Source organism: Moschus berezovskii, chromosome 23 (assembly GCF_049115385.1).
Source record: "Moschus berezovskii isolate FMDL1 chromosome 23, NW_MosBer_1.0, whole genome shotgun sequence".
Taxonomy (NCBI): domain Eukaryota; kingdom Metazoa; phylum Chordata; class Mammalia; order Artiodactyla; family Moschidae; genus Moschus; species Moschus berezovskii.
In genome coordinates, this window is record NC_142482.1 from 29,923,480 (window position 1) to 29,944,689 (window position 21,210).

General features: G+C 41.7%; 1 protein-coding gene across 1 annotated transcript in view; it reads left to right on the forward strand.

The window, feature by feature from the left end:
* Nucleotides 1-4,457: 4,457 nt before the first annotated feature.
* CDC5L (cell division cycle 5 like) overlaps nt 4,458-21,210 on the forward strand; it is a 47,325-nt gene continuing 30,572 nt past the window's right edge. Inside the window, exons 1-8 of the mRNA XM_055406243.2 lie at nt 4,458-4,631; nt 6,884-6,987; nt 8,374-8,535; nt 9,116-9,243; nt 10,701-10,800; nt 16,381-16,599; nt 19,011-19,155; nt 20,196-20,384. Coding sequence (XP_055262218.1) covers nt 4,587-4,631; nt 6,884-6,987; nt 8,374-8,535; nt 9,116-9,243; nt 10,701-10,800; nt 16,381-16,599; nt 19,011-19,155; nt 20,196-20,384 — 1,092 coding nt within the window. The 5' untranslated portion in view covers nt 4,458-4,586. The remainder of the gene's footprint in view (nt 4,632-6,883; nt 6,988-8,373; nt 8,536-9,115; nt 9,244-10,700; nt 10,801-16,380; nt 16,600-19,010; nt 19,156-20,195; nt 20,385-21,210) is intronic.

A 21,210-nucleotide genomic window follows, 5' to 3' on the forward strand; every position in this document is an offset into this window, starting at 1 on the left:
CTGCTACATACCTGTTATACTTCAGTATGGTCAATGGTAATTGACTTCTTAGTGCTTCTGCTGAGGTCAAGGGTAATCTGGTGGTTCACAAGAACCAGCTAACTGTGCAGGGGTGACATCTGGGAGTAACCTCCAAGTGCAGGGCACCCAGGTCCTGGGCCAAGCCCTGAGAAGAGCAGGGCTGCTGCCTCCATGGAGTCTCTGGACTCATTCCATCTCCCTTGACCAGACTCACTCCTCTCTCCCTTGACCCATCCCTTCTCCCTTTGGTACCCTGCCTTGGCCCCTCTCATATCTTTTTGTCCTGAGACCTTTCTTCCCTTTGGTCCCCTGCCTTGGCCCCTCTCATATCTTTTTGTCCTGAGACCTTTCTTCCCATTTGGGCCTGAAATGCACTAAAGGAAACCCCTGGCTCCCACATCCCTTGTAGTTAGAAGTTCTGATGCTGATTTAGTGCATCTACTGGCCAAGTTCAAGTGGACTCTGGGGAAAGACTGGGAGCCCACTTGAGATGTCTCGTGTTCTTCCAAAACCAGGGAATTCCACAGGGGTTATGGCCTGAGCCTCCGCTGGGGGTGGGGTGGCCACTACTGACTTGAGGCTCCCAAATCTGGACTTTGTAAGCAATCCATGAAAACCAAACATTTTGTGGTGCACGTGGAGAGACCCAGCCTCATATCAAATAAGAAATCCCGAATGCCAATGGCTTGTTTTCTGAAGAAAAGTGCCTGAGTCCAGCAAATACAGAGAGGGTGTAGGGGCAGCTTCTAGTGTTGACAGTGTGAGCACAGGTGTGACCATCTGGCTAGAAATGTGTTCTCTTGGCTGAGCGGGGCGTGGGCTAGGGTTCTCTTGGAAAGAGAGTCCAGAAGGAAGGCATGGGGCATAATTATACTAAAAATCACTTACTGTCTATTTGAAATTCAAATTTAACTGGGAACTCTGTATTTTTCTTTGCCTTATCTGGAAACACAGAGCAGACGTGGCACATAGGAGAGGAACTGGAGAGCTCCCCAGGAGATGAAAATGGCAAGACTCTGGGATGACTTGGATATGAGTGGGAGGAAAGTATGACAGAGGGAAAGTGGTAACAGGTAGATGGTGGTGCTGTTGCCAGGGCAACACGTGGTGTCCTGACCATACAGTGTCTTCACTCACCTAGAGAAAGATGCTCTCTTGATGGACACGGTCCCATGAATGCACTACTTGGTGAGCAGTGTGCAAATTAGATTTTAGCCTCTATTTGTCCCTTATGCAATGAACCACTAACACAACCATACATGCTAGCCCTGTGCTATCCCCTGAAATAAGGAATACTGGAGAAGTATAGGTTTTCTGGAGGGAGCTCAATTTTTTTTTGGCTCCACCATGAAGCTTGTGGGATCTTAGTTCTTGGATTGAACCCAAGCCCTTGGCAATGAAAGCACAGAGTCCTAACCACTGGACCACCAGGGCTTTCACCGGAGCTCAGTTTTTGGAAGTTGAATTTGAGAAACCTGTGACACGCCCAAGTGGAACTGTGCAGGCTGTAATTGGGCATATGAGTTTGGGATCTGGTATATGAGTGTGGGAAAAAAAACAGTCTCCTGTGAGAAATGTAAATCTGAAGCCTATGTCTTGTGGATGCAGGGTTAGATGCAAATTATCTGATTGGAATATTGATTCCAAACTGGGAAATGAGCTCAAAAAGACTCTTGAACCTCTGGGGACTGAGAATGAGAGTATTCTCTTTGGGAACACTTCCCCACCCCAGGGCACCCCAGAAATAACAATCATGAAGATGAGAATCTGAGAAAAAAACTACAAGCTACAGCTGATACACCACAAGGTGAAACTCAAGCCAATTTAGATGATTAACCATGGTTAACATTATGGTATGGATTACTAGCATTTAGGGTTCATGGAATTCCATTTTGTAGTAACTGGACACCCAGGGAGGAGCTTATGGGTGGCAATCTGGTAGATGGAGGGCAGGGCTGGAGCACCTGTCTTGAAATTATATTTGCAAAGCATCAGAGTATTTCTACTTAAATCCCATATCCTTATTTGGGGAGATGATGAAGATGATGAGGGTGGTTACCCCTAGCCCCCTGCCATGCCTTGGTGTTGTCACAGGCTTTTGACCCTAATTTTAGCCCTTTCTTTCACAGTTTCTTGATGGTAAAAAAAGGGATATTAGAGTTTTACTGGGACATGCATGCATTCAAGGGTGTGTTGGGGAACTTTTAATAGTTCTGTCCTGGTGGGCAGGTTGTACAACACATGTCCCTAAGGAGGTGCAATTTGTCACAGACATGGGTGATCTAGTTTTCTTATAGTAAGTGTCCTGTTCTCCAAACATCAGTAGTTTGTTGACAGTTTTCCACCAGGTGTCAATTAAAGTGCCTGCAGGAAGGGGCACCTTTTTCTAGTTGGTAAAAAGCTGAGAGGGTAAAGGTGGTCCTGAGTGGGAAGGAGAAGGCTCTTGGGATGTTAGATCTGAAATGGCTATTGAGAGAGGATAGGTTCAACTCTGGATATGCTAGGAATCTGGCTTATAAATAACAGAAACCCAACTATAATTGGCTAAAGCCCAAAGGGGTAGTAATCATTAGAACTCAAGACAGGGATGCACCGCGGGCTAAGGAACAGGTTGCATCCAGGACCAGCGGCACAGCCAAGACCGACCTCTGCCTTTCTATACTCTCCTCTCTGCTTCTCTCAATGCACCTGGGACCCACTTTCCTCCCTTCTTAGTCTGCATTGTACAAAACACGGTGGCAGACCACTCCAGGGTGTCACATGTTAGAGACTCACCGGCCAGCAGTGAGACCCGGCTCTTCTAGGTTCCAGTGTCAAAATTCCTTGGGGAGGAGACTTCACTGGCTCAGCTTTGATCAGACCAATCGGCCAATGTGTCTGTGTGTGAGAGAGAGACAAACTGTAACCACGGCAACTGCGTGAATATTGGGGCTGGGGTGGGCAGGAAGTAATGGCCACGCACTCTACAGAAGAGCCCTGCAAAACAGAGGTCCAGAGACAGAAAATGGTTTGTCCCCAGTCACACAGCCAGCTGACAGCAGAGACAGAAGTGGACTGACATCTTACACGGCAAACAGCAAAGTCTGTGTGTTCTTCATAATCTGACAGTGTCCTCTTAACAAAGTAGTGATTTTATTAATACAATTTCCCATTTCATGGCAAAAAAATATATATAATCAGAAAGTTCTGTAGCTTTTTCAGACGAGGCAAAGGGGAAAATGAAGAAATATAAAGAGAAAGACGTTAGTTAAATACTTAGGGTGTATCCCAGTCCCCTGAATATTTTCGTCCCTTCCAGGACTAGCTCCAAAGAGATGTTATTGAATGGAGAAGGAAACCAAGTGAGGTGGAATCCCATTTTGGCAATCCCTGTCTCACTGGGTTTTTGGTCTCAACTAATTTGCCCTTCAGATTTATGAGGTATGAACTGTTAACTCCACTTTTCAAATCAGGATACTGAGATACTGACTTTTCAAATCAGGATGCTGTATGATTATTACTCAAGCTGATGAGGGAGCCAAGATTTCAACCCCGATCAAGTTTGCCTAATACCAGCGCCTATCAACGGTAGCTCTCTGCTATTAATATTAATTAACCCACGTAGACTAAAGAGCAATAAATGGAAAACTCTGACATGACTGTTTCTGGGACAATCTCTGATCACTTGGGCTTGCTCTTCTGGTAGTAACAGTTGCCATTTTTGTGAGCACTTCTTATGTATCAGATACTGCGATGGATTTACGATCTCATTTAATCCTTGTTCGTTGCTCAGTCGTGTGCCACTCTGCGACCCCATGGACCATACCCCGCCAGGCTCCTCTGTTTATGGAATTCTCCGGGCAAGAATAGTGGAGTGGGTGGCCATTTCCTTCTCCAGAGGATCTTTTCCATTCAGGGATAGAACCCGCATTGCAGGCAGATTCTTTTTACCATCTGAGCCTCCAGGGAAACCTCTATTTAGTCCTTAGGACAACCCTATGAAGTTGGCACTATTATTATCTCCATTTTGAAGGTTAGGAAATTTAGGCTTAAATAAGATATTGCCTTTCCCTGAATATTCTTTGAATAAATTCCTGTTCGTTAAATGCTTAATAAAGTGCTAAATTAATAAATTATCAACGCTATTTTTAGACCAGCTGAGCTTAAACCCTACAGGCGAGACGTTCCTATTCTTTGCCACAACGTGACGTCACGACCAATCCCAGGACTACATTCCCAGCCAAGAGCCTCCGCCGACATCTCGCGAAAGCCGTGGTTTCTTCCAACCTATTTTGGGCATGCGCGCGGCTTCGAGTACTTTGGCTGGAGTGGTTTGATGGTTTTCTATCAGTCTTCCTAGAGTAGAGAGTTACCATCGAGGCACTTGTTTCCTTCCAGTCTCTCCAGTTCTCGCGAGACTTGCTACTCCTGCTCTTTCCCCACCCCGCCCCCGCGCTTGCGCAGAGCTCTTCAAAGCAGAAGGTCGCGCTTGGAGGAAGTGGCGGCTTTGGGTCCCGTGGCCGCCGCGCCGTTAGTACTTTTTGGAAGCTCCGCTCGGCCTCTTGCCGAGACACCCCGCCGCCAAGATGCCTCGAATTATGATCAAGGGGGGCGTGTGGAGGAATACCGAGGTAAGTCCCCTTTTCCCGCCGTCCGCTGCCCTCCGCCCCGCCGGCTGCGGGTGCGCACGCGCGCAGAGGTCCGGGAGGCGGAGAGGATGCCTCGGGGTCTGCGTGGGGGGCGGTGCGGGGCCTCTACCCTGTGCCTGGTCCTCGGTTATCTGACCATCTCAAGGACAGGGACCGTGACTTAACCGCTTGGTTACCTGCTGGACACTCGTTAGGGCCTCTGAACGTTTGTTGAACTGACGCGCCCTCCGCCGTGGTGGAACTCACAGTGGGAGGGGGACACAGGACAGTCGCGATAGTCGGTCTTCTGAGGCACCCTCCCTACCCCGTTGCTCATCCCAGGCACCGCCATTCTCTCTGCTATTCAAAAATGAAGAGGTGCTGTGGCCACAACTTTGTTCTTTCCTTGACTTCCTTGCAGAGGGGAAGCAGTTTGAGTGCCAGGTCCTAAGTACCCGGTTGTGCCCGCGTCCCCGCGGCGTAACTTGTCCGCCCTCCCGTCACCCAAGGCCTGTCTCTTCCGCTTCTTCTTGGATAGAAGCCAGATAGGCCTACCGTAGTCTCTTTGCTTCCAGAAATGTCGTGGATCGAGCCGTTGGTGAACCAAAGAACAGTAGAGGAGGAAAATAGAAACAATGTTTTACTGCAGTTTCTGTTTATAGTGCACTCAACTTGTCAGTTTCCCAGCACACTGTGTCCTTTTACATCTTGCACCTTCTTGGAATATCCGCATCTTTCTGACCTTCCTTCAGAAACAGTTCAGAAACTCTTCCGGAATTTTTGCCTGGTCATCCGGTAAAAAGTAGTTGCACCCGCAGTGGTCCCTGGACACCTCTTTCATCCATTTGTTATGGTTTGCTTTTTTTTTTTTTGCAAGCATCACACTTGTGTGATGCTTGGGATTGTTAACCTCTCAGAGACTCAGTTTTTTAATGGGGATGATAATAATACTTATCTCTCGTAATTAAATGAGTCACTACATTTGGAATATTTAGAACAGTGTCTGGCACATAGTAATCTTTCAGAAAGTACTATCTGCTGTTTCTTTTCCCCAGTAGACAGCACTGCAAGTGGGCAGGATCAGATCTCGGTATCTTTAGAAACCCGGACAGTGCCAAACAAAGTTTGGGAAATTTTGCTGAATGGATCTAGTAGGGTAGATAGTTGTAGTATATACTTAGCTGAAGATGTGATTAAGTATAGCGGTACTGCAACAAAGTTACAAATTAAGTCAATGAGAACCTGCCTCACAGCTTGCACAGAGGGGTCCAGGCTGTTTCAGTTGGAAGAGAGATGACTTCTGAGGGAGAGACAGATGTGCCAAATCAAGTAACAGCAGGATTCTGATGCTGTGGCTAAAGCCCTGCAGTCCTTGAGTCTCGGGTGTGGAGTGGCGGGGAGTGGCTAACATATGAGGCATATAGCTCAAGGCCATTGTGCCGAAAAAAGCCTAAAAGTAAAATGCCCTGAGTAAAATCATCTATAGCTCTGATATCCCTGGTGTCTTTGGTTTGCCTGACAGGTTCCCTTGAGATTGCTGAATTCCTTATTGGAATGGGTGCCCTGGTGAAATAGTATTTAGAGACTGGGGGAAACTAGAGGCAGAATTGATTGGTGACTTAGGGGAGAAACACTTAATTCTTAGGTTAGACCTGAGATGTGGATTCTTAGGTCAGAGTGGGGGCTGTGGGACTGGAGAGAAAATGCTGTTCAAAAACTGGGAAGCCTGAAATCCAATTGGATTCACTTGAGTCTTTGACTTTTTGAGGGCTGGATATGTCCTGTTGTATCATTGTTTCCCCAAGTGTTGATACACAAGACCTGATACAAGGCTGGTGTTTGGGCAGTATTTTTTGAGTGAATCAGTAAATGAATGACCCATAATCTTTTTAAGAGACTAACATCCACACATTGGAGAATCCTTTTTAAAATCTCTGTCAAGTAGGGTTTCTCACGTTGGGCTGTATCCACTCCCACTTTTTGGATGGGATTGGGGGAGGGGTTGTGTGTAAGAGAGGGTAGGATGTCCTTCTAAGGGGGTTCTTAATTTCTTTCATTTTGTTGATTCTGGGTTGCTGGTTTAAATTTTTTATTATTGTAATGAAGTTTTATACTTTCGTTTTAAATTTAGGATATACCTGCGTGTTTATATCTCTTTCTCCCTAGCACAACCAAGTTAGAGTTAATTTAAATCTTGTCTTTTCTCACTTGGAGTTTTGTGAATGAATACATTGTTTTCCTTTGACAAATTTTAGGATGAAATTCTGAAAGCGGCGGTGATGAAATATGGGAAAAACCAGTGGTCTAGGATTGCCTCACTGCTGCATAGAAAGTCAGCAAAACAGTGTAAAGCCAGATGGTATGTATCAGCTAATGAGTGGAAAACACAAAATGACCTTCATTATGATGAGGAAAATGTCATTTCCTTGAACCTTACCAAAGAAAAGCAGGCACTGTGATGTCACGGAAAGTAGGGAGTGGGAGTTGGGAATTTCAGTGTAAGAATTGGCGGTCTTTTGCTTCCTATGTGGTCTTAGGCAAACCATTTTCTGTCCCCTCTTTCCTGCCATTATTGTCTTCCAGTGGTATGACACTTGGCCCTAAGTCATGGAGATGTGAGACTCAAATGAGTTAATGTTGTTTGAGAATGCTTTGTGAAGCATGAAATAAAACTAATTTTGGGTACAGATGGACCCCAGCTTATAAAAGGATTGTATTCCAAAAGTTTGTAAGTTTATTGTTTTAGAACTTACTTTTCCAAAGAAATAAACGAGAAATGTTGGTTATTTTTCTAGGCTAGCTTTCAGTAGTTGAGTTTCCTCATTAATGGTTGAAACATTACATATTTGGTTCCCCAGAATATAATATACCCCAACATTACATCTGTGGTTAAAGGGCAGTGGACACATTAAGTTCTTTACATGTGTTTTTGGCTTGAGTGATCTGGCCCCAGCACTGACCCATGTGGTACTAGGATCATATTTTGGATTGTATAAGGTGACCTAATTTCCTGGGCACCTGAGTAGCGGAAAGGATCAGAACATAAAGATTGGCCCACAGTGAGGAAGACGGTCCTCAGCCTGTGTAAGTGGTTCTGATTTCTGCTTCTCTGAAGTGGAGCTAAGCTCCTGCCCCCATGTTTGGTAAAGATTGTATATTGTTTTCAGGCTTCTCCATCTAAGTAGACTGGATGGAACAGTTGGATCAGGTGGGGCATTAGGAAAGACAGCTATGACAATAGTGGTTTTACTTAAACTCACCACACAAAAACATACAGTGTTGAAAAGTGTTTAGTGAATATAAGTCAAATGCTTCAGAAATAAGCGAAGGTGTTGTGAGAAATCAAAACATGAGAAAGTACCATAAAAACTGGAAGCACTATGAAAATATGAGGTAGTTTTATCTTTTTTGCAAATAATTTCAGTACCTCTAATAAAGTACAAGGTGAATGACAGCAGTTGATAGTTGAGAAGGAAGGCATATTCTCTTGTTTCAGTCAGGTTACTTTTTTAAAGCGTTACTAACCTTGCATAGTTAAAATATAGTAGAATTTAGTGAAATAGGGTATTTGGGATGGGATAAGTTTAACCTGGTAGGGAATAGTCTGTTGTAAAAAAGAACAGCTTTTATGATTGAAGGATGAGAGTTAGCTTGCATTTTTCAAATGCTGGAAGTTAGTATGTCTAAAATGTAAATATTAATGATGGGTGACTGATTAAGGTATGAGATGATGTCTTTTAAATAGGTATGAGTGGCTGGATCCAAGCATTAAGAAAACAGAATGGTCCAGAGAAGAAGAGGAAAAACTCTTGCACTTGGCCAAGTTGATGCCGACTCAGTGGAGGACCATCGCTCCAATCATTGGCAGAACAGCCGCCCAGTGTTTGGAACACTATGAATTTCTTCTGTAAGTGGACCTCCAAAAATGGTACTAAAATGTGTGTATATCTTCTGAATGAGGCTGAATAAAACTTTTAGCATTTTCTATCTTTAAACATTAGTTGAAGATCTGAATAAAGCCAGAGGAGCTAAAGCTATTGGATAGTATATTCCAGATCTGATGTGATTGATCACGATTATGTTTCCAGTTATATACTTTTTAAAAGAATAATTTAAACATATTACACAAATCATACATGTTCATAGAAAATAGGGGAAAAAAATAAAAAAGCAAATAAAAATCACCCATAATTACACTGCTGAGAGTTAACCATTGGAACATGTTAGTTGTTCCACTGAAAGCTTTTTTGTGTGGCTCTACTGCATTTGTGATTTAGGAAACATCTTTGGTGCTATTTCATGATGAATGGAACCACTGAAATTAGAAATTTAAAACCATCTCTTTTAGGTGAAGCAATAGTAAGAAATGCTTTATTTTGTTATGCCCATCCATTGGGTTTTTGAAGGAGTGCTAGCACTGGGGATCCTGGTATTTCTAAGACTGAATGGCGTGGTGGTGTGATTAATTACTCTGGGTTCATTTCTAGGGATAAAGCTGCCCAGAGAGACAATGAAGAGGAAACAACAGATGATCCACGAAAGCTTAAGCCTGGAGAAATAGATCCAAATCCAGAAACAAAGCCAGCACGGCCTGATCCGATTGACATGGATGAGGGCAAGTGTACTTTTGTGAGGAATTTATTTCTTTGGAAACCATAGACTCCTCAGGCTTTCTTTTATATCTTGAGTTCTTGTCCAGACTTCTTCGGCTTTTTAGAACTGAGGTTCTGTCTGCAGTTGTTATTCTCAGTCTCCGTCCAGACGCGTCCAGCCTTCTGTTGTGGGCGATTGCTTGTTTTGGACGCTGTCCCTTTATCTCTCAGTGCTTCAGTTCACGTAGTTAAGCAGTGTGGTATTCCTGGATGTTTCCTGGTGGCTAGAGGTAAGCTCTTTAGGACTCTGTTGTCATTCCTCTTCTGGGGGATGAGAAGGCTGCATTTGGGGATCCAGTGCTCCTATTAACTACTTTTTTGACTTTGGACAAGTAGTTTGAGTTTCGTGAAAAGGCCGCACTGTAGTACCATGAGGGAGACTTATAATGCCGTTTTGAGACATTGAATCAGGAATCAGAGGAACTAGGCTTTAGCTTAGTGCATATCTGCCAGGTATTAAGCTCTTTGACTTTGGGTGAGTCATGTAATCTCTCTGAACTTTGGTTCTGTTTCCTGTCGGATGTAGAGTAATAGTATCTATCTTACTTCACAGGGTTGTTGTGAGCATTCAGTGAATATTTGTCAAGTTTTTCATTTAAAAACTTGAACGTGGTGGTTCCCAAAGGCAGACTGGGGCTGGGCTGGCTGCATCACTGTCAAATGGTGAACATTAACAAATACAGGTACCAGGGCCTCCCCAGGAGATCTGACTCAGTAAACTGGGGAAGGGGAATAGAGGGTAGGGTAATCCTGGAATCTGAGATTTTCTTTTTTTTAAAGTTCCCTTGTGATTTCATTGGACACCCTTGTATAGGAATTGCTCCAAGGTATCAGTAATGAACTGTATTCTACTCTGGGGAACTATGGAAAATATACTGGAGAAGAGAAAAGTTTTTCTGAGGGAGAAAAATCAAGGAAAAATGATAATGAAGATTATCAGTCCCCTTAAATATTAGCTTTTATAATATTTCACAATTTGTGCTGTGCCAGATAGTTGATGATAATAAAGGACATGATAATTATAGCCATTGTTCAATGAATATTTGCTGGATGCTTTACCTAGTTCATTTTGTTTAGTTCTTCTTAACATCTCTGTAAAATAGGAATTGTTATTCCTATTTTGTAAATGATGAGATGTTGTTATCTCAGAGTCACATAACTAGTGAGTCATGGGCATGATTTTTAACTTAGATACCTCTGACTTCAAAACCCAAGCTGTTTCCTTTATGCTGCACCATACAATGATTATATTGATGGTTTTTCTCATCTTAAGCACTAGACTACATCTCTCATCAGGGGAACTAGACTTTAGGTTAGTGCCATATCTGCCAAGTATTAAGCTTTTTGACTTTGGGTGAGTCATATAATCTCTCTGAACTTGGTTCTGTTGGAGAAGTTAATTTTCTCTTTATTTTTGCAGATGAATTGGAGATGCTTTCTGAAGCTAGAGCCCGCCTGGCTAATACTCAGGGAAAGAAAGCCAAGAGGAAAGCAAGAGAGAAACAACTGGAAGAAGCAAGGTATGGTTGTTTCCATCCATAGTTGACCAGTTAGTCTGTGCATCCTTAGGTCCAGTAAAACTTCGTCAGCCCTGTTTGGTGAATGACAATGGGAGCTGTCTCATTCCAGTTTGGTAATAGTGCTTAACTTCCTTATTACTTTGGAGAAGTCTTATGTATCTTTCTAACCATTTCAGAGTAGTTATAGAAAAAATGTGTTAAAAAAATCAGTTATTTTTAATTTTGACTGCTCTGGGTCTTCGTTGCTGCGAGGGCTTTTCTCTAGTTGTGGTGAGCGGGGGCTCCTCTAGTTGCAGTGCGCAGGCTCCTCGTTGCAGTGGCTTCTCTTGTTGTGGAGCACAGGCTCTGGGGCGTGTGGGCTTCAGTAGCTGTGGCTCCCAGGCTCTAAAGCACAGGTTCAGTACTTGTGGCACGTGGGCTTAGTTGCTCCGTGGCATGTGGAGTCCTACTCGACCAGGGATCATACCTGTGTCTCCTGCATTGGCAGGCAGATTCTTTACTACTGAGCCCCCAGGGAAGCCCCAAAGTACATGTTTAAAAAACATTTTGTAAGACGTGGCAGAAGTAATGCCCAGGTATAGACATACAGTTATGTCTTGCTGTGGTGTATTCAGTTAGCACTGGAGAGCTTCCTTTGTTGTAGCCATCCTGGTGTCAGATGGCTTGAGGACACACTGGGCTCTGTGACTTTGGCATCACTGACATTAGTTACTCTCGTTGATTAGTGTTGGGAAGGCACTGGCTTTGAAATAGGAAGCCTGTCTGAACATGGAGTAAATGAGCCTTGAACCATGTTTTAGGCTGTCAGAGAAATTTTTATTTAAAAAATGAGTGAAATTAAATACTGCCCTCTGCTCAAGGTTTTCTCCTCTTTCCTCTTCTTTTTGGTTAGCTCCATTATTGACTTCATTCCTAATGGCCAAGATGAAGTGGGTAAAGGGGAAAACCTGAACTTTATGAAAGCTTATTAGATTTTGGAATTCAGGCATTGAAGTAACCTCCCCAGCCTCCTTAACTGCCTTTTTGGTCCTTAAGCTGGGAAGTATTTCCTACCTGATGACTAGCATTGTGCTGATGGTTTCCTCAGTAATGACCGTGAAGTATCAGGTCCTGGGATGAAGGATTCTTTCATGCCAGAGGATGCTTTTTGGCATAGCTGCTGACCAAGCACTAGCCCAGAATAATTGTTTATGATGGGGGTATGATGGACCTGGGACAGTAAACAGAAACTAAGAGGAGGCACTGAGCTTTCTGCGCAGTCTCAGTCACCTTTCTGTTTTGCTTACTATTTAGGGTTGAGCAGTGTGAGTAAGGTTAAAAAAATTGATTTTCCATTTTTGTCCGTGGTGGTTTGGGAACTAAGTTTCTTGAGCCTTTTAACCTTGTGAGTTCGACCACCATGTGAGTTGGATCACCTTGTGAATTGTCCACTGGACAACCAGCAAAGGGTCCCCCCACCCCCGTCTGCTCTTGTGACTGCTTGTTTACTTGTTAGTGACTAGCAGGCAGGGTTATTTTAGGGAAGTCTGTTCTCCCCTTTCCTCCCCCAGAAATGTGAAGCCTTTGATGTTGTTCGTTGTGGGGGCAGTCTTGGGTGTGGCCATAGTCGCCTGGGGATGAGGTGATTTTGACCAGACTTGCTTTGACATAGTTTTCCCTGGGTACACCCAGCTGTTCAACTCTACTGACTTCTAGCTTATTGCTATATTGTTTTCAGCAATGTCTTGAGGCATAAATTGCTGCACAAACTGATCCAAATAAACTTTGACTCCTTTGAGGGGATAGTTTCTGAGGTCAGTGTTTGATATTTGTTCTCATCTCAGGAAGGCTTCTCCCACTTTTCGAAAGGGATTGATTCTGGCAAACTGTAGTAGGCCTGCAGTTCAGCATCTCCAAAGAATCTATCAGATATCAGTTGCCTTTTCATCACAACTTCTACTGTTTTTGAGAGTGCCCTGAGGCCTGAGCCTCTCCATTGCCTGTTGCAAATGAAAGTCAGTTTCTTCTGGGGAGAGCTTGTAATTCTCTATTCTGTCCCATAGGCTATGATGTACTTGTTCTTGCGTGACACCCCACTTTGGAAGCTGAGTGCTCAGCTCAGTGTCAGGGGTGGGGTGGGCAGCTGCCCCAGATCCCCTTGGCTTGCCTCCCCTATCGTGGAACCCTCATGACACAGACCCAGGCAAGGACTCTTGGGGCTCCAGTATTCTCAGCAGCACTGTGCCCAAGGTAGAGCCTCTGGGCAGAAGGAAGCCTCTCCTTCTCAGTGACTTTGTCTGAACTTAGCCTCTGCAGTGGTTCCCTGGAGGCAGGATGAGAAATGCTGAGGTCGTGCCTCTCTCGGAATGAAAGCCAAGGAGCTGGAGGGGAGAGTGCCCTGTGTTCCTGTCTGTACCAGTGTGGAGTGGAGTTTCTGTCTCCCTGAGCTGGGAGCTGGAGTGGGGGAAGAGAAGAGGAAGTGGGTCTTGATTCGAATACAACAGGCTCTCAGTTTTCTTATCAAATTTGTAGATTTTCTTGAATAAATGTTTCTTCATTTGCTGTACTTCCTTTAGGATCCTTTTCAAAGACTTAGCCTTTTTTTTTTTTTTAAACTAATTTATGTCAGTTTTGCTGGGGAATGGGTCTGTGAAATTGCTCCTAAAAATTGTTTCATAACTTGATTTTTCCCCTGTTTAATATTGTGAATAACTTTTCTAATCATTAAATCATTAACATCATAGCATCTCAGGAAAGTGCAAAGGATAAAGTAAGCATTAAGTGAGATTCCAGCCTGCTGTGATTATTGCTGTTGCTCTTCACGTGGACGTCCTTCATACCTCCCATGTTGCTCCGCAGCATGTACACTTTGTGACTTTTTTTTTTTTTTTTTAGCAGCAGTGTGTCTTGAGCATCTTTTCCTGTGACAGTAGATTTACAGATTTCTTAAAGATTATTTAGAGGCCGTATAATACTCTGTCTTATTGCTACGTTATAACTTATCTTGACTAATTTCTTATTGTTAGATGTTTAGGTTGTGTCTGTCCACTTTTCTGAACGGTACTTGGTTAACAGTCTTGTAGGTAATGCCTTGTTCATGTCTGTATTTCCTTAGGCTGAAGGCTGAAGAGTGAAATTGCTGGGTTAAAAAATGTAAAAAACTTAAGAGTTTTAACGTGTATTTCTAAATTCTCTTGGCGGAAAGCTTTACCACTGTACTTTTCATTACCAGTGTACGAGGCTGTCTGTTTTTTGTACTTCTGCCATTTAAACAAAAACTGAATGCTGTTTATTAGATAGGAAAGTGTTAGTCACTTAGTCGTGTCCAACTCTTTTCGACCTTCGACTGTAGCTCGCCAGGCTCCTCCGTGCATAGAATTCTCCAGCCAAAAATACTGGAATGGGTTGCTGTGCCCTCCTCCAGGGGATCTTCCCGACTGGGATCTGGTCTCCTTCATTGCAGGCAGATTCTCTATCATCTGAGCCACCAGGAAAGCCCCAGCTGAAGCTCCAGTACTTTGACCACCTGATGCAAAGAGCCAATTCTTTAGAAGAGACACTGATGTTAGGAAAGATTGAGGGCAGGAGGAGAAGGCAACAGAGGATGAGATGGTTGGGTGGCATCACTGACTCAATGGACATGAGTTTGAGCAAACTCCGGGAGATAGTGAAGGATAGGGAAGCCTGATATGTTGCAGTTCATGGGGTGGCAGAGTCCATCATGATTTAGTGACTGAACAACAACAATTTATTAGGTATGCAGAAATGGTACTTGATTTAATTTGTGATGCTTTAATTTTTAAAGTACACTTTGTCATTTTCAATTCAGTTCGGTTGCTCAGTCGTGTCCGACTCTGCGACCCCATGAACCGCAGCACGCCAGGCCTCTCTGTCCATCACAAACTCCCGGAGTCTACTCAAACCCATGTCCATTGTGTCGGTGATGCCATCCAACCATCTCATCCTCTGTCGTTCCCTTCTCCTGCCCTCAATCTTTCCCAGCATCAGGGTCTGTTCAGATGAGTCAGCTCTTCGCCTCAGGTGGCCAAAGTATTGGAGTTTCAGCTTCAACATCAGTCCTACCAATGAACATCCGGGACTGATCTCCTCTAGGATGGACTGATTGGATCTCCTTGCAGTCCAAGGGACTCTCAAGAGTCTTCTCCAACACAACAGTTTAAAAGCATCAATTCTTTGGCGCTCAGCTTTCTTTATAGTCCAACTCTCATATCCATACATGACCACTGAAAAACCATAGCCTTGACTAGACGGACCTTTGTCGGCACTAATGTCTCTGCTTTTTAATATGCTGTCTTGGTTGGTCATAACTTTCCTTCTAAGTAGTAAGCGTCTTTTAATTTCATGGCTGCAGTCACCATCTGCAGTGATTTTGGAGCCCAGAAAAATAAAGTCAGCCACTGTTTCCCCACATACTTGCCATGAAGTGATGGGACCAGATGCCATGATCTTAGTTTTCTGAATGTTGAGCTTCAAGCCAACTTTTTCACTCTCCTCTTTCACTTTCATCAAGAGGCTCTTTAGTTCTTCACTTTCTGTCATAAGGGTGGTGTAATCTGTATATCTGAGGTTATTGATGTTTCTCCTGGCAGTCTTGATTCCAGCTTGTGCTTCCTCCAGCCCAATGTTCCTCATGATGTACTCTGCATATAAGTTGAATAAGCAGGGTGACAACGTACAGCCTTGACGTACTCCTTTTCCTGTTTGGAACCAGTCTGTTGTTCCATGTCCAGTTCTAACTGTTGCTTCCTGACCTGCATACAGGTTTCTCAAGAGGCAGGTCAGGTGGTCTGGTATTCCCATTTCTTTCAGAATGTTCCACAGTTTATTGTGATCCACACAGTCAAAGGCTTTGGCATAGTCAGTAAAGCAGAAATAGATATTTTTTTGGAACTCTTGCTTTTTCCATGATCCAGCGGATGTTGGCAATTTGATCTCTGGTTCCTCTGCCTTTTCTAAAACCAGCTTGAACATCTGGAAGTTCACGGTTCATGTATTGCTGAAGCCTGGCTTGGACAATTTTAAGCATGACTTTACTAGCGTGTGAGATGAGTGCAGTTGTGCGGTAGTTTGAGCATTTGTTATTTTAGCTGTTTGCATTTTTTCCTTAGTGAACTGTCTTTCCTTCTGCTTTTTTCCCTTGAGATGCATTTTTAAAAAACTTGCCTGGATTCTTTATTTCTAACTATTCCTAATACTAATTGCAGATATTTTTCCTACTATTTACCTTTTGATACTGTTTTATGATTTTAAAAATGGTGGTACAGAGATATAAAATTTAAAATTCAAAGCTGTTGATTTTTTTCTTTGCCCATCATTTCATTGATATTAAGTGAGTATATTCCTATTCAGAGATTAGGTACATATTTACTTATAGTTGCATCTGGTTTTTCTCTTTGCGCTAGTGTATATGTGTACCTTTAAATCAGAACTTTAGTTGATTTTGGTGCATGGTGTGAGGTGAGGACTTAATTAAATATTTCTTCTGCAAATGTCTGGACAGCTCTCTTAACTCTGTTGGATGAGCCATCCCTTCCCCACGGTGTATGATTTTTAAGGTGATCTTTTGTTCTTTTTCTTCAGGCGTCTTGCTGCACTTCAAAAGAGAAGAGAACTTCGAGCAGCCGGCATAGAAATTCAGAAGAAAAGAAAAAAGAAAAGAGGAGTTGATTATAATGCTGAAATTCCATTTGAAAAAAAGCCCGCTCTTGGTTTCTATGATACTTCTGAGGAAAACTACCAGACTCTTGATGCTGATTTCAGAAAGTTGAGACAACAGGATCTTGATGGGGAGCTGAGATCGTAAGTTGCCTTTCTGGGTTTTTTTTCCTTTCTGGTTTTATAAATGGAAAAGTATAGTAGGAATTTTATGGAGGGCCAGATATTATCCTTGTCAGAGCCAGATTTTTCTTAGTCAGCACAATGTGGCTTACATAATGCTTTTACTTATTTAATGGATTCACCTTTCTGAGAAAACCAGTGACCCTGGCTGTAATGTTTTTAGCACAATACTGTTTGCATTTCTTGAAGTGTTAGCACTTCGCTGTTAGTGAACTCTCTATTCACTGAGTCATAGACTTAACATTTGGAAACAGGTTAGTTATTTCACTAATGGCCTGAAGGAATATGTCAAAAATCTGGTCTGCTTTTTTTTTTTTCTTAGTGAAAATTTTATCTTGTTTTTCTTAAAATGAAATTAAAAGGAAGAAATGACCATTACCAATTCATTCTTAAATCTTTTCATCTAATGGGGATCAGTGTGTATTTTTATCAGATGTCTTAGGATGCAAAGGATTTTGCTTATTTATAGGGATTTTTAGAATTTCTTTAAATCTTATATCTGAATGTTGTGGAAAAAACCTTTTACGCTTATCAAAGATTTTTAGTTTTCCACTCCCTTAGTGGCCTTCTATATTTCTATTGACACGAATTGTTAGTAAACAGCAGATGTCAGCCAGTGTGGATCAGCATTTTCTTGAGTGTACTCTGTTGTATTTGTTTTTCAGATTAGAACCTTGTTTTAGGTAGCCTCTACAGATAAAAAGATTGAAGGAAAAAAAAAGTCATTTGGGCTATATTATTTTCTATGTCACTTGTTTCACTGAGCCTGTGATATAATGCTGAACTGACAGTTCCATATGAGATCAATAATTGTAATAATGTGACTCTGGGTATGGGAAAAAGCAACAAGAGGAAATATTTTCCTGGACCAGAAAGCTAGTAAGACAGTGGTCCAGAGACTTTTGCTACTTGCAAGGCCTGGTCCAATTTTAGCACACTGAGTGGCCCATCACTTCCCTAGACCTGGGAATGAGCCTTCCCAGCACCGCGGGACACAATAGCCATGAAATGGTGTCACATGGTCAGATATGTGGCTATGAAGGGACCCTGCTGACTAGAAGTTGGTCCTTGCCAGCTGCCTCTACAAAGATTACATCATGACCATTGCAAGCTGCTGACCTTCAACACCCCCTGAAAGAAGTTCAGGGTGAAAATCAGGAATGAGGCACTCTGTGCTATGAAAAAAACAAAACAAAACAAAACTGGCAGAACAGGCCTTCAGATAGTTAGATCTTTTCAGAAAAAGGTTTTATGAGTTCCAATTCTTGCATCTTCTCATACCTAGAAAAACACTGACGTCATTAATGGTGAAATCTGCTTTGGCTATGGTTCAGACATGCTGGGAAATAATTATTTCCCAGATATCCTGAAAAATGATATTATGGGTGTGATTTCAGATTAGACACTGTGACTAATGTAGAACTTAATGCTCCTGTAATGCATTTTTGCTTCTGTACTTTGCTTGCTGCTCGTAAAACCAAAGTTACTCCATTTTAAGATAAGATTGTTTTTAAGTAAAGATTCCTAAAATTGTTTTTGAGAAAAAAAAAAAAAACTAAAATAATTTAATAAAAAAGATATTAAAAAAAAATAAAGCATCTGCATATGTTAAATGAAGTGGGTGGAGCCTACTCTTCCCCAGGGAAAATATTCTGATTACACTTTGGTTTTTAATTGTTTTTCAAGAGATTAAATTAGAAAGAGAAACTGTAAAAAAAAAAAAAAGTCATTTGGATGGAGTATACTAGATAGAGGAGAAGGGTGACATGCAGAGGGGAAGGAAGCATTCCTGATCCTTTAGAAAAGGACCTTGAGCCTGGCACTAGATCCTAACAACTCTCTGATGTCATTTGTCAAAAATTAACTATCCTTTAAAAAAAAAAAATGATGTCAAACAACTGAAGATTAGTTTTAAAGGAAAATTTAAAACCAATGTTTTAATTTTGTTCCCTTCGTTTGTTTCCCTTTTTGTATACTTTATCATTTTCCTAGTACAAACTCATATTTTTGTATGAACGTGGTCATGATTGATACAGGAGTAGTTTTATGGTTTTCTTTTCATGTTATATGTAACATTTTGCTTATCATCGTAGTCTTTATAGTTACATAGTTTTAATATTTAGTACTTAAATTACTTAGTGTATCTTATTTTCTTAATAATTCTATTGCTATTCTATATTCCTCTTGAACGTAGTAGTTAAGTAATGTATAGGAAAAGGAAACAGCTTAATGTATATAGTTTTGTCTTTTTATTAGTACTTTTCTTAAGAAGGGATTATTTTGTTCAGAGTATATGACTATTTATATGGCTTTTAATGTTATTGCCTATAAGTAACTTTGAAAAATTTGTTCTCTACCTTGATCCATGACAGTGAAAAAGAAGGACGAGATAGAAAAAAAGACAAGCAGCATTTGAAAAGGAAAAAAGAATCTGATTTACCATCAGCTATTCTTCAAACTAGTGGTGTTTCTGAATTTACTAAAAAGAGGAGCAAACTAGTACTTCCTGCCCCTCAGGTAATCTGATGAAAGTAGGTTTTTCACTGTGTGAACCCACATGCGTTTATACATTTTTTCAGCAAATGTTTGCGGGTCTGTGTGCCAGGCTTGATTTTAGGTGCTTGGTACCCCTAAGGAATATTAGGCCTTGAACTTTTCATATGATGGTTTAGTAATTAATTGTCAGCTCTTAGCAGTTTGTCAGTAGACTGGGTCTCTAGGCCTCTTTTTTTTGTAGCTGGTAATGGTGGTATTTGGCCTTGTGGACTTCAGGTGACTGTCTTTTAGGGAATGTTTGGTTGTGTCATTCTCTTTTTGAAACAGTAACTGTGAGAATCACTATGGGAGTTGTGGAGAAGAAAAAATTCATCCAGCTCATTGTAGGTTCTGCTCTTATGGCTGAATTGTAGTTGGTCAGAAACATAGGGATTTTGAATAAGCTTCTCTTGCATCTTGATAAGTACAGCTCTGTAGAATTGGACAGTTTAATGGAGCAGAGGGATGGATTTAGGAAGTTTGAACAGCTTCTTAATAGCCAAATGAATGCCCTGGCTGCATTAATATAAAATTCTTAGGTATAAACATAAAATAGTTTTGTCAGATGCTATCATTTGTAGTGGTGATATTTCTTAAATTGTAATTTTGCCTGTAACCTTTTTGTTTTTTAAGTTCTTAGGATATTTATTTTGGTAAAATCACAAAAATAACACCTTTTGATTTTCTTAGGGTTTTTAGTATGCCCCCCCATTGATAAATGGTTTTGTACAAACACTATTAATTTATAGTCTTGATTTATTAATATATTGTTTTGAGAGAATTTCAGTATGGAAATAGAAGAATACAGTTTGATACTGTATGATGTATGGAATTTCCCCCCTACTTTATATAGGGAACACTTTAAAAAACTATTAATATTATGTAAATTTTCAAACCCACAAAGTAAAGAGTAGTACAGAGAACCTCTGTGTACTCAGCAGTTCATCTTTCTAGAATGTGGACATTTTAAGCTGTGTTATTCTCTGGTTAAATATTGCCACTATGATAACTGTTATCTTCAGATTTCAGATGCAGAACTCCAAGAAGTTGTAAAAGTAGGCCAAGCAAGTGAAATTGCACGTCAGACTGCTGAGGAATCTGGGATAACAAACTCTGCTTCCAGTACTCTCTTGTCTGAGTACAATGTCACCAACAACAGCATTGCTCTGAGAACACCACGAACGCCAGCTTCCCAGGACAGAATCCTGCAGGTAGGCTGCTATATGGTAGAATGAGCCTTTCACTTTGTTTCCTGTCCTTAAAAGTAGTATAAAGGAGAAGACTAAATGGTTTAGTTTTGCGTCTCTTAGTGTAAGCAGTTTGAAACAGTCCTGAATGCATAGCTGCTAGAGATTTCTGTGATAGGGAAGCTAAATCTTGTCAGTAAAGCACAGCATTTAAAAATTACACATTGCCTAGCAGTTCTGGAAAAAAAAAATCATATGTGTGTAGTTAGTAATTGTATTTATTTGGCTGAGCTTGGGTCCTAGCTGCAGCACAGGATCTTTGATTGCAGCACACCGATTCTCTAGTTGTGTCTCGTTGGCTCCATGTTTGGGGTGAGCGGGCTCGCTTGCTCTCTGGCACATGGGATCCTGGTTCCCCCAACCAGGGATTAAACCTGTGTACTCTGCATTGCAAGGTGGATTCTTAACCACTGGGCCTCCAGGAGAGTTCCCTGTAGTCAGTAATTTTTTTTTTACAGTGATTTTTAAAACTTCCTTGTGATTCTATACTTAGCATGACATAGACGGCCTTCAGTACTATTTCCCTCTCGCTCCTTAACATATAGGGTGTACAGCTTTGTGTGTTCCTAGGGTGTCAGCGTGCTAGGTAATAGACAGATGTAACAGAATACTATTGAGTCTTTCAGCACTCCTTACATCTCAGTTTTCTAAAAGTCAAATATAATCTTAAGGTCTTGATTCAGGAGTCAAACAGTCCTTTAAGGCTTTGTAAGAAAACAGTGCCCCTCATTGCCTGCTTTCTAGAGTTATCAGTGACAGCTCTTTGTTTTCACCACTAAGACCTTTCAAT